The 13,647-nt window shown below is 45.6% G+C and overlaps 1 protein-coding gene across 6 annotated transcripts in view; it reads right to left on the bottom strand.

Annotated features, from left to right (window-relative positions):
• The window catches only part of rab3il1 (RAB3A interacting protein (rabin3)-like 1), a 28,998-nt gene that overhangs the window by 12,703 nt on the left and 2,648 nt on the right, over positions 1-13,647 (bottom strand). For all 6 annotated transcript variants that reach the window (XR_005477364.1, XM_038999153.1, XM_038999155.1 and 3 more), the window contains exons 4-7: positions 9,587-9,842; positions 4,544-4,639; positions 4,235-4,312; positions 3,720-3,962 (exon numbers count right to left, since the gene is read on the bottom strand). Coding sequence is in view for 5 of the 6 variants with exons in the window: in XM_038999153.1 (XP_038855081.1) it covers positions 3,720-3,962; positions 4,235-4,312; positions 4,544-4,639; positions 9,587-9,842 (673 nt within the window). In the remaining variant the exon portion in view is untranslated. The remainder of the gene's footprint in view (positions 1-3,719; positions 3,963-4,234; positions 4,313-4,543; positions 4,640-9,586; positions 9,843-13,647) is intronic.

The following is a 13,647-nucleotide window of genomic DNA, read 5'->3' as shown; positions in this document are numbered from 1 at the left end:
GAGCCCTCTTTCAGTCACTGAGATCTGGTGACTGAGACACATCCTCTATGTTCCTTTGAGAGCCCTCTTTCAGGCACTGAGATCTGGTGACTGAGACACATCCTCTATGTTCCTTTGAGAGCCCTCTTTCAGACACTGAGATCTGGTGACTGAGACACATCCTCTATGTTCCTTTGAGAGCCCTCTTTCAGTCACTGAGATCTGGTGACTGAGACACATCCTCTATGTTCCTTTGAGAGCCCTCTTTCAGTCACTGAGATCTGGTGACTGAGACACATCCTCTATGTTCCTTTGAGAGCCCTCTTTCAGTCACTGATATCTCTTCTTCTAGCCATAATGGGCAACTGGGCATTTTTATACATGACCCTAAGCACGATGGGATGTTAACATGACCCTAAGCATGATGGGATGTTAACATGACCCTAAGCATGATGGGACGTAAACATGACCCTAAGCATGATGGGACGTTAACATGACCCTGAGCATAATGGGATGTTAACATGACCCTGAGCATGATGGGACGTTAACATGACCCTAAGCATGATGGGACATTAACATGACCCTAAGCATGACGGGATGTTAATTGCTTAATTAAACTCAGAAACCACAACTGTGTGGAAGCACTTGCTTTCAATATACATTTTAATCCCTCATTTACCCAAGGGTTTCCTTTATTTTGGTAGTTACCTTAGTTACCTGTATAAAGGGCCTTCTCAGAAAAGATCTGCTAGACATTTTCTTTGCTTCTGCTCTGGAGATGTTCTCCCTGAATTCTTGTAATGACCGGATTGATGGTGATTGGTTTTACAGATCACTGTTCTGCTTTTTTCACCCCGAATTCCAGTTACAATGACGGACATTCACTTAGTCACTTACGTCCATATAAAAATGATCTAGATAACATTACACTGTAGAGGACCAAGAGACATTCACTTAGTCACTTAGGTCCATATAAAAATTATTTTTGTGTGTGTAATATTACTGTACGTTGTCTTTTTTAAGCGCATGAACAAATTAATTTCCCCCCTGTAGGAAAATAAAGTTGATCTAATCTAGTCGGCCGAAAAAATAAATAAAATAAAATAAAACTGACCCATGAACCATAATTTACATCCTGATCATACTTTTAAGCAGGAATAATGGCTACAGAAATGCCTCCATATACAAAGCTTCCCATGATAGAGTATCCAGGTGAAAGCTATGATCCCTCATTGATGTCACTTGTTAAATCCACTTCAAATCAGTGTAGATGAAGCGAAGGAGACAGGTTAAAGAAGGATTTTTAAGCCTTGAGACAATTGAGACATGGATTGTGTACGTGTGCCATTCAGAGGGTGAACGGGCAAAACAAAAGATTTAAGTGTCTTTGAATAGGGTATGGTAGTAGGTGACAGGTGCACCAGTTTGTGTCAAGAACTTCAACGCTGCTGGGTTTTTCACACTCAACAGTTTCCCCTGTGTATCAAGAATGGTTCACCACCCAAAGGACATCCAGCCAACTTGACACAACTGTGGGAAGCATTGGAGTCAACATGGGTCAGCATCCCTGTGGAATGCTTTCGACACCTTGTAGAGTCCATGTCCTGACGAATTGAGGCTGTTCAGAGGGTAAAAGGGGAGGAGAGGTGCAACTCAATATTAGGACGGTGTTCATAATGTTTTGTACACTCAGTGTATAGGCGCTGTTATAAAGTCCTTTTTAATTTCAGTTGTCCCAAAGAGTTTTACAGTCACCCCATCCTAGACCCAAAGACCAAGCAGAATTACAGTGGCAAAGGAACAACAAGAAGGAAACCTTGAGGAACCAGAGGTGTGTGGTTACCTGGCGGCTGAGAGACCGTGGCCTCTCCCCCTGCTCTGCCCAGTAGGGTTCATAGGTCACAGAGACAGAGTGACCCGGAACCAGACATAGAATCAGCAAGAGGAGTGTTGGAACAGTAGGCTGAGAAAGGAGAGATGGAGAGAAGGACAGATGGAGGGAGGGAGGGAGAGAGGAGGGAGGAAAGAAGAAGATATGGAGGGAGGAAGGGAGGGAGAGAAGGAGAGATGGAGGGAGGAAGGGAGGGAGAGAAGGAAAGAAGGGGATGAGGGATACAGGGAGAGAAGGAGATGGAGGGATGGAGAGAAGGAGAGATGAGGGAGAGAAGGAGATGGAGGGAGGGAGGGAGAGAAAGAGAAATGGAGGGAGGGAGAGAAAGAGAGATGGAGAGATTGAAAGAGAAAGAGGGCAGGGAAAGATGATGACGATCAAGAGAAAACAGGAAGATGAAAATAGAAAGGGAAGAAAGCTAGAGAAATGAAGAAAAAAGGGAAGTAAGGAGAGAAATACATTGACAAGAGTTATAGTGGGAAGCAGCAGAAGAGTTATAGTAGGAAGCAGGGTTATAGTAGGAATCAGTAGTAGAGTTATAGTAGGAATCAGTAGTAGAGATATAGTAGGAATCAGTAGTAGAGTTATAGTAGGAAGCAGTAGTAGAGTTATAGTAGGAAGCAGTAGTAGAGTTATAGTAGGAAGCAGTAGTAGAGTTATAGTAGGAAGCAGTAGTAGAGTTATAGTAGGAAGCAGTAGTAGAGTTATAGTAGGAAGCAGAGTTATAGTAGGAAGCAGTAGTAGAGTTATAGTAGGAAGCAGAGTTATAGTAGGAAGCAGTAGTAGAGTTATAGTAGGAAGCAGAGTTATAGTAGGAAGCAGTAGTAGAGTTATAGTAGGAAGCAGAGTTATAGTAGGAAGCAGTAGTAGAGTTATAGTAGGAAGCAGAGTTATAGTAGGAAGCAGAGTTATAGTAGGAAGCAGTAGTAGAGTTATAGTAGGAAGCAGAGTTATAGTAGGAAGCAGTAGTAGAGTTATAGTAGGAAGCAGAGTTATAGTAGGAAGCATTAGTAGAGTTATAGTAGGAAGCAGAGTTATAGTAGGAAGCAGTAATAGAGTTATAGTAGGAAGCAGAGTTATAGTAGGAAGCAGTAGTAGAGTTATAGTAGGAAGCAGTAGTAGAGTTATAGTAGGGAGCAGAGTTATAGTAGGAAGCAGTAGTAGAGTTATAGTAGGAAGCAGAAGCAGGGTTATATTAGGAAGCAGTAGTAGAGTTATAGTAGGAAGCAGAGTTATAGTAGGAAGCAGAGTTATAGTAGGAAGCAGAGTTATAGTAGGAAGCAGTAGTAGAGTTATAGTAGGAAGCAGTAGTAGAGTTATAGTAGGAAGCAGAGTTATAGTAGGAAGCAGAGTTATAGTAGGAAGCAGAGTTATAGTAGGAAGCAGTAGTAGAGTTATAGTAGGAAGCAGTAGTAGAGTTATAGTAGGAAGCAGTAGTAGAGTTATAGTAGGAAGCAGTAGTAGAGTTATAGTAGGAAGCAGAGTTATAGTAGGAAGCAGTAGTAGAGTTATAGTAGGAAGCAGAGTTATAGTAGGAAGCAGAAGCAGAGTTATAGTAGGAAGCAGTAGTAGAGTTATAGTAGGAAGCAGTAGTAGAGTTATAGTAGGAAGCAGTAGTAGAGTTAGTTCCGAAGACCATTATTTTCATCAGTAGTGTCCAGTGAATTCTACTAGATGAAAAGCAGAAATGTGTATGACATCCTGGCATTTAAAGCAGACAACAACAACAAAAATGCACATGCTATAAAACGTTGTATTTTTTGTAAAAAAACAAAACGCCTACTACTTAGAAAAGCATTATGGGTATTCAGACACGGCCGGTCTGTAGTCTGAAGGCGGCTGGACCTACCTCTTTGTCCTCTCTGACTGGTTGCAGGTCAGAGGGCAGGTCTGAGTGCCCACCAGGGCCCAATGGGAGGGCACCACTGGCACTCTTGTTGCGTGTGTGCCCTCCTCCATGGTGGGGGCTGGCACCCCTGGACCTAGTGCCCGGGGAGAGGAGCTGAGGGTGGGCCTGGCGGTTGGGGGAAGACGGGGTGGATGTCAGGACCATGGTCTTCAGGGCGGACACCTCCGCCTGCAGGACATCACTCTGGGGAGAGACAACAACACAAGTGGTTATAGACAGTAGTTATGGATTGTACCCATCCCGACACACACACACACACACACACACACACACACACACACACACACACACACACACACACACACACACACACACACACACACACACACACACACACACACACACACACACACACACACACACACAGGCCCACACACACAGGCCCACACACACAGGCCCACCTCTCTAACCCTGAAGGATAAAGTCTTTAGTTTAAATAGGAGACATAAACGGACCTTGTCCTGAGCCTCCTTCAGCTGTTTCTCTGCTGCTGCTTGTTTCACGTTGGCTTCACGCACCATCCTGTGAGCTTCCTATAGGGAAACAGCAAAAAAAGGACATAGTTAACATGCAGGATCCACACCTTTCTAAGTCCAGATGTACTTGTACCATCGTCAGTTCAGCTAGCTGTAGGTTATAGCAGGCCTAGCAGTCAGTCCTTCACTAGTTCAGCTAGCTGTAGGTTATAGCAGGCCTAGTAGTCAGTCCTTCACCAGTTCAGCTAGCTGTAGGTTGTAGCAGGCCTAGTAGTCATTCCTTCCTACCTCAAACAGACTGGCAGTTAGCTCCTCCAGCTCCTGCTCTAGTTGATCCCGGATCTGTGACAGACGCTCACACTCCTTATCCTTCAGCTTCAGCTCCTGGGAGGGGATAGAAGAGGTGTAGGGTAGACCTGGGTCAGAATAGAAGAGGTGTAGGGTAGACCTGGGTCAGAATAGAAGAGGTGTAGGGTAGAACTGCAGCAGAATAGAAGAGGTGTAGGGTAGAACTGCAGCAGAATAGAAGAGGTGTAGGGTAGAACTGCAGCAGAATAGAAGAGGTGTAGGGTAGAACTGCAGCAGAATAGAAGAGCTATAGGGTAGAACTGGGTCAGAATAGAAGAGGTGTAGGGTAGAACTGCAGCAGAATAGAAGAGGTGTAGGGTAGAACTGCAGCAGAATAGAGGAGGTGTAGGGTAGAACTGCAGCAGAATAACAGAGGTGTAGGGTAGAACTGGGTCAGAATAGAAGAGGTGTAGGGTAGAACTGGGTCAGAATAGAAGAGGTGTAGGGTAGAACTGCAGCAGAATAGAAGAGGTGTAGCGTAGAACTGGGTCAGAATAGAAGAGGTGTAGGGTAGAACTGCAGCAGAATAGAAGAGGTGTAGGGTAGAACTGCAGCAGAATAGATGAGGTGTAGGGTAGAACTGCAGCAGAATAGAAGAGGTGTAGGGTAGAACTGCAGCAGAATAGAAGAGGTGTAGGGTAGAACTGCAGCAGAATAGAAGAGGTGTAGGGTAGAACTGCAGCAGAATAGATGAGGTGTAGGGTAGAACTGCAGCAGAATAGAAGAGGTGTAGGGTAGAACTGCAGCAGAATAGAAGAGGTGTAGGGTAGAACTGCAGCAGAATAGAGGAGGTGTAGGGTAGAACTGGGTCAGAATAGAAGAGGTGTAGGGTAGAACTGCAGCAGAATAGAAGAGGTGTAGGGTAGAACTGCAGCAAAATAGAAGAGGTGTAGGGTAGAACTGCAGCAGAATAGAAGAGGTGTAGGGTAGAACTGCAGCAGAATAGAAGAGGTGTAGGGTAGAACTGCAGCAGAATAGAAGAGGTGTAGCGTAGAACTGCAGCAGAATAGATGAGGTGTAGGGTAGAACTGCAGCAGAATAGATGAGGTGTAGGGTAGAACTGCAGCAGAATAGAAGAGGTGTAGGGTAGAACTGCAGCAGAATAGATGAGGTGTAGGGTAGAACTGCAGCAGAATAGAAGAGGTGTAGGGTAGAACTGCAGCAGAATAGAAGAGGTGTAGCGTAGAACTGCAGCAGAATAGAAGAGCTGTAGGGTAGAACTGCAGCAGAATAGAAGAGGTGTAGGGTAGAACTGCAGCAGAATAGAAGAGGTGTAGGGTAGAACTGCAGCAGAATAGAAGAGGTGTAGGGTAGAACTGCAGCAGAATAGAAGAGGTGTAGGGTAGAACTGCAGCAGAATAGAAGAGGTGTAGGGTAGAACTGCAGCAGAATAGAAGAGGTGTAGCGTAGAACTGCAGCAGAATAGATGAGGTGTAGGGTAGAACTGCAGCAGAATAGATGAGGTGTAGGGTAGAACTGCAGCAGAATAGAAGAGGTGTAGGGTAGAACTGCAGCAGAATAGATGAGGTGTAGGGTAGAACTGCAGCAGAATAGAAGAGGTGTAGGGTAGAACTGCAGCAGAATAGAAGAGGTGTAGGGTAGAACTGCAGCAGAATAGAAGAGGTGTAGGGTAGAACTGCAGCAGAATAGAAGAGGTGTAGGGTAGAACTGCAGCAGATTAGAAGAGGTGTAGGGTAGAACTGCAGCAGAATAGAAGAGGTGTAGGGTAGAACTGCAGCAGAATAGAAGAGCTGTAGGGTAGAACTGGGTCAGAATAGAAGAGGTGTAGCGTAGAACTGCAGCAGAATAGAAGAGGTGTAGGGTAGAACTGCAGCAGAATAGAAGAGGTGTAGGGTAGAACTGCAGCAGAATAGAAGAGGTGTAGGGTAGAACTGCAGCAGAATAGAAGAGCTATAGGGTAGAACTGGGTCAGAATAGAAGAGGTGTAGGGTAGAACTGCAGCAGAATAGAAGAGGTGTAGGGTAGAACTGCAGCAGAATAGAGGAGGTGTAGGGTAGAACTGCAGCAGAATAACAGAGGTGTAGGGTAGAACTGGGTCAGAATAGAAGAGGTGTAGGGTAGAACTGGGTCAGAATAGAAGAGGTGTAGGGTAGAACTGCAGCAGAATAGAAGAGGTGTAGCGTAGAACTGGGTCAGAATAGAAGAGGTGTAGGGTAGAACTGCAGCAGAATAGAAGAGGTGTAGGGTAGAACTGCAGCAGAATAGATGAGGTGTAGGGTAGAACTGCAGCAGAATAGAAGAGGTGTAGGGTAGAACTGCAGCAGAATAGAAGAGGTGTAGGGTAGAACTGCAGCAGAATAGAAGAGGTGTAGGGTAGAACTGCAGCAGAATAGATGAGGTGTAGGGTAGAACTGCAGCAGAATAGAAGAGGTGTAGGGTAGAACTGGGTCAGAATAGAAGAGGTGTAGGGTAGAACTGCAGCAGAATAGAAGAGGTGTAGCGTAGAACTGGGTCAGAATAGAAGAGGTGTAGGGTAGAACTGCAGCAGAATAGAAGAGGTGTAGGGTAGAACTGCAGCAGAATAGATAAGGTGTAGGGTAGAACTGCAGCAGAATAGAAGAGGTGTAGGGTAGAACTGCAGCAGAATAGAAGAGGTGTAGGGTAGAACTGCAGCAGAATAGAAGAGGTGTAGGGTAGAACTGCAGCAGAATAGATGAGGTGTAGGGTAGAACTGCAGCAGAATAGAAGAGGTGTAGGGTAGAACTGCAGCAGAATAGAAGAGGTGTAGGGTAGAACTGCAGCAGAATAGAGGAGGTGTAGGGTAGAACTGGGTCAGAATAGAAGAGGTGTAGGGTAGAACTGCAGCAGAATAGAAGAGGTGTAGGGTAGAACTGCAGCAAAATAGAAGAGGTGTAGGGTAGAACTGCAGCAGAATAGAAGAGGTATAGGGTAGAACTGCAGCAGAATAGAAGAGGTGTAGGGTAGAACTGCAGCAGAATAGAAGAGGTGTAGCGTAGAACTGCAGCAGAATAGATGAGGTGTAGGGTAGAACTGCAGCAGAATAGATGAGGTGTAGGGTAGAACTGCAGCAGAATAGAAGAGGTGTAGGGTAGAACTGCAGCAGAATAGATGAGGTGTAGGGTAGAACTGCAGCAGAATAGAAGAGGTGTAGGGTAGAACTGCAGCAGAATAGAAGAGGTGTAGCGTAGAACTGCAGCAGAATAGAAGAGCTGTAGGGTAGAACTGCAGCAGAATAGAAGAGGTGTAGGGTAGAACTGCAGCAGAATAGAAGAGGTGTAGGGTAGAACTGCAGCAGAATAGAAGAGGTATAGGGTAGAACTGCAGCAGAATAGAAGAGGTGTAGGGTAGAACTGCAGCAGAATAGAAGAGGTGTAGGGTAGAACTGCAGCAGAATAGAAGAGGTGTAGCGTAGAACTGCAGCAGAATAGATGAGGTGTAGGGTAGAACTGCAGCAGAATAGATGAGGTGTAGGGTAGAACTGCAGCAGAATAGAAGAGGTGTAGGGTAGAACTGCAGCAGAATAGATGAGGTGTAGGGTAGAACTGCAGCAGAATAGAAGAGGTGTAGGGTAGAACTGCAGCAGAATAGAAGAGGTGTAGGGTAGAACTGCAGCAGAATAGAAGAGGTGTAGGGTAGAACTGCAGCAGAATAGAAGAGGTGTAGGGTAGAACTGCAGCAGAATAGAAGAGGTGTAGGGTAGAACTGCAGCAGAATAGAAGAGGTGTAGGGTAGAACTGCAGCAGAATAGAAGAGCTGTAGGGTAGAACTGGGTCAGAATAGAAGAGGTGTAGCGTAGAACTGCAGCAGAATAGAAGAGCTGTAGGGTAGAACTGCAGCAGAATAGAAGAGCTGTAGGGTAGAACTGCAGCAGAATAGAAGAGCTGTAGAGTAGAACTGCAGCAGGATAGAAGAGGTGTAGGGTAGAACTGGGTCAGAATAGAAGAGGTGTAGGGTAGAACTGGGTCAGAATAGAAGAGGTGTAGCGTAGAACTGCAGCAGAATAGATGAGGTGTAGGGTAGAACTGCAGCAGAATAGATGAGGTGTAGGGTAGAACTGCAGCAGAATAGAAGAGGTGTAGGGTAGAACTGCAGCAGAATAGATGAGGTGTAGGGTAGAACTGCAGCAGAATAGAAGAGGTGTAGGGTAGAACTGCAGCAGAATAGAAGAGGTGTAGGGTAGAACTGCAGCAGAATAGAAGAGGTGTAGGGTAGAACTGCAGCAGAATAGAAGAGGTGTAGGGTAGAACTGCAGCAGAATAGAAGAGGTGTAGGGTAGAACTGCAGCAGAATAGAAGAGCTGTAGGGTAGAACTGCAGCAGAATAGAAGAGCTGTAGGGTAGAACTGGGTCAGAATAGAAGAGGTGTAGCGTAGAACTGCAGCAGAATAGAAGAGCTGTAGGGTAGAACTGCAGCAGAATAGAAGAGCTGTAGGGTAGAACTGCAGCAGAATAGAAGAGCTGTAGAGTAGAACTGCAGCAGGATAGAAGAGGTGTAGGGTAGAACTGGGTCAGAATAGAAGAGGTGTAGGGTAGAACTGGGTCAGAATAGAAGAGGTGTAGGGTAGAACTGGGTCAGAATAGAAGAGGTGTAGCGTAGAACTGCAGCAGAATAGAAGAGGTGTAGGGTAGAACTGCAGCAGAATAGAAGAGGTGTAGGGTAGAACTGCAGCAGAATAGAAGAGGTGTAGGGTAGAACTGCAGCAGAATAGAAGAGGTGTAGGGTAGAACTGCAGCAGAATAGAAGAGGTGTAGGGTAGAACTGCAGCAGAATAGAAGAGGTGTAGGGTAGAACTGCAGCAGAATAGAAGAGGTGTAGCGTAGAACTGCAGCAGAATAGAAGAGGTATAGGGTAGAACTGCAGCAGAATAGAAGAGGTGTAGCGTAGAACTGCAGCAGAATAGAAGAGGTGTAGCGTAGAACTGCAGCAGAATAGAAGAGGTGTAGGGTAGAACTGCAGCAGAATAGAAGAGGTATACTGTATAACAAGATGGGCCTCAGCCACCTTCTGTGCAGCATCTAGCTGCTCTCTGAGGATCTCTGATCCCTTCTCTCTGATCTCCAGGGAAGAGCTCCGGAGGCGGGACACATTGTCTTCATGCTCCCCGCCCCGGGCACCCTCCAGCTGGGCAGCACGCTCCAGCCTGCTGCCCTCTCTGCCCCTGGCCTGGGTACCCTGCTCCTGGGGCCTGGCGGGCCTGGGGTCACCCTGCCCTCCACCCTCCACCCTGGGGATTGGACCTGGCTCCAGGTCTACCAACCTTTAGAAAACAAAAGACGAGATTTAAAAACTTGTCTGTTAAGTGCAATGGCTACATGAACATGTAAGCTAACTAGCCCCTTCAGCTGCTTGTTTGAGATATTAAGAAAGTTAGGTAGTTAATAGGGGGGGGGGGCTCCCGAGTGGCGCAGCGGTCTAAGGCACTGCATCTCAGTGCTAGAGGTGTCACTACAGATCCTGGTTCAATTCCAGGCTGTATCACAACCGGCCGTGATTGGGAGTCGCATAGGGTGGCGCACAATTGACCCAGCATGGTCCGGGTTATGGTTTGGCCGGGGTAGGCCGTCATTATAAATAACAATTTATTCTTAACTGACTTAGTTAAATACATTTTTAAAAAGGTATATAATAAGGAATTGGTTGTCAAATCAAATGTTGTTTGTGACATGGAATACAACGGGTTTAGACTGAATTAAGCTATATACAGGGAGTAACAGATCAATGTGGAGTTATATACAGGAAGTACCAGATCAATGTGGAGCTATATACAGGAAGTACCAGATCAATGTGGAGCTATATACAGGAAGTACCAGTACCAGATCAATGTGGAGCTATATACAGGAAGTACCAGTACCAGATCAATGTGGAGCTATATACAGGAAGTACCAGTACCAGATCAATGTGGAGCTATATACAGGGAGTACCAGTACCAGATCAATGAGGAGCTATATACAGGGAGTACCAGTACCAGATCAATGTGGAGCTATATACAGGGAGTACCAGTACCAGATCAATGTGGAGCTATATACAGGAAGTACCAGATTAATGTGGAGCTATATACAGGGAGTACCAGATCAATGTGGAGCTATATACAGGAAGTACCAGATTAATGTGGAGCTATATACAGGACGTACCAGATCAATGTGGAGCTATATACAGGACGTACCAGATCAATGTGGAGCTATATACAGGAAGTACCAGTACCAGATCAATGTGGAGCTATATACAGGGAGTACCAGTACCAGATCAATGTGGAGCTATATACAGGGAGTACCAGATCAATGTGGAGCTATATACAGGAAGTACCAGATCAATGTGGAGCTATATACAGGGAGTACCAGTACCAGATCAATGTGGAGCTATATACAGGAAGTACCAGATCAATGTGGAGCTATATACAGGAAGTACCAGATCAATGTGGAGCTATATACAGGGAGTACCAGTACCAGATCAATGTGGAGCTATATACAGGAAGTACCAGATCAATGTGGAGCTATATACAGGGAGTACCAGATCAATGTGGAGCTATATACAGGAAGTACCAGATCAATGTGGAGCTATATACAGGGAGTACCAGATCAATGTGGAGCTATATACAGGAAGTACCAGTACCAGATCAATGTGGAGCTATATACAGGAAGTACCAGTACCAGATCAATGTGGAGCTATATACAGGGAGTACCAGTACCAGATCAATGTGGAGCTATATACAGGGAGTACCAGATCAATGTGGAGCTATATACAGGAAGTACCAGATCAATGTGGAGCTATATACAGGGAGTACCAGTACCAGATCAATGTGGAGCTATATACAGGGAGTACCAGTACCAGATCAATGTGGAGCTATATACAGGGAGTACCAGTACCAGATCAATGTGGAGCTATATACAGGAAGTACCAGTACCAGATCAACGTGGAGCTATATACAGGGAGTACCAGATCAATGTGGAGCTATATACAGGAAGTACCAGATCAATGTGGAGCTATATACAGGGAGTACCAGATCAATGTGGAGCTATATACAGGACGTACCAGATCAATGTGGAGCTATATACAGGACGTACCAGATCAATGTGGAGCTATATACAGGACGTACCAGATCAATGTGGAGCTATATACAGGAAGTACCAGTACCAGATCAATGTGGAGCTATATACAGGGAGTACCAGTACCAGATCAATGTGGAGCTATATACAGGGAGTACCAGATCAATGTGGAGCTATATACAGGGAGTACCAGATCAATGTGGAGCTATATACAGGGAGTACCAGATTAATGTGGAGCTATATACAGGGAGTACCAGATCAATGTGGAGCTATATACAGGGAGTACCAGATTAATGTGGAGCTATATACAGGGAGTACCAGATCAATGTGGAGCTATATACAGGGAGTACCAGTACCAGATCAATGTGCAGAGGTCCGAGTTATTTGAGACAGTGCATTCGTAAAGTTTTCAGACCCCTTCCTGTCTATATAAGGTCCCACAGTTGACAGTACATGTCAGAACAAACACCAATCCATGAGGTAGAAGGAATTATCCGTAGAGCTACGAGACAGGATTGTGTCGAGGCACAGATCTGGGGAAGGGTGCCAAAAAATGTCTGCAGCATTGAAGCTCCCCAAGAGCACAGTGACCTCTGGAATTCCAGAGTTCCTCTGTGGCGATGGGAGAACCTTCCAGAAGGACAACCATCTCTGCAGCACTCAACCAATCAGGCCTTTATGGTAGAGTGGCCAGATGGAAGCCACTCCTCAGTAAAAGGCACATGACAGCCCGCTTGGAGATTGCCAAAAAGGCACCTAAAGGACTCTGTGACCATGAGAAACAAGATTCTCTGGTCTGATGAAACCAAGATTGAACTCTTTGGCCTGAATGCCAAGCGTCACGTCTGGAGGAAACCTGGCACCATCCCTACAGTGAAGCATGGTGCTGGCAGCATCATGCTGTGGGACGTTTTTCAGTGGCAGGGACTGGGAGACTAGTCAGGATTGAGGGAAAGAGGAACAGCGCAAAGTACAGAGAGATCCTTGATGAAAACCTTCTCCAGAGTGCTCAGGACCTCAGACTGGGACAACAGGACAATGACCCGTGTCCCGTAGTCCCGTAGTCCCGTGTGGCTCAGTTGGTAGAGCATGGCGCTTGCAACGCCAGGGTTGTGGGTTCAATTCCCACAGGGGGACCAGGGTTCAATTCCCACAGGGGGACCAGGATGAATATGTATGAACTTTCCAATTTGTAAGTCGCTCTGGATAAGAGCGTCTGCTAAATGACTTAAATGTAAATGTAACCCTAAGCACACAGCCAAGACAACACAGGAGTGGCTTCATGACAAGTCTCTGAATGTCCTTGACTGGCCCAGCCAGAGCACGGACTTGAACCTGATCGAACATCTCTGGAGAGACCTGAAAATAGCTGTGCAGCGACGCTCAAAATCCAACCTGACAGAGCTTGAGAGGATCTGCAGAGAAGAATGGGAGAAACTCCCCCAAATGCAGGTGTGCCAAGCTTGTAGCGTCATACCCAAGAAGACTCGAGGCTGTAATCGCTGCCAAAGGTGCTTCAACAAAGTATTGAGTAAACGGTCTGAATACTTATGTAAATGTGATGTTTTTGCTTTGTCATTATTGGGTATTGCGTGTAGAATAAGGCTGTAACGTTAACAAAATTTGGAAAAAGTCAAGGGGTCTGAATACTTTTCGAATGCACTGTAGACATGTACATGAAGGCAGGGTAAAGTGACTAGACGTCAGGATAGATATTAATAAGATAAACAAATAAAGAACAGGGTAACGATGCTTCGTGGGTGTCAGTTGTTGATGTGTGCAGAGGGTCCAGCAGCAGCAAATTATGAATGTGAAAGTGTGTGTGCACGTGTGTGTTGTCTCGATATGCGTCAAGATCAATTCAGATAGTCTGTGTAACCATGATCAACAACTAGATTCAGCCCCGGGACGATTTTTTTAATTTTTTTATAGCGATGGTCAGGGTGACGGAACCTAATTACAAATACTTTGTAGACTGCAAACGGACCGCAAGAAGCACAAAACAGATATAATATTTGA

Source organism: Salvelinus namaycush, chromosome 8 (assembly GCF_016432855.1).
Source record: "Salvelinus namaycush isolate Seneca chromosome 8, SaNama_1.0, whole genome shotgun sequence".
In the NCBI taxonomy this organism is placed as follows: Eukaryota; Metazoa; Chordata; class Actinopteri; order Salmoniformes; family Salmonidae; genus Salvelinus; species Salvelinus namaycush.
Note: the sequence above shows the minus strand (reverse complement) of the source record. Positions and strands in the feature narration are given on the sequence as shown.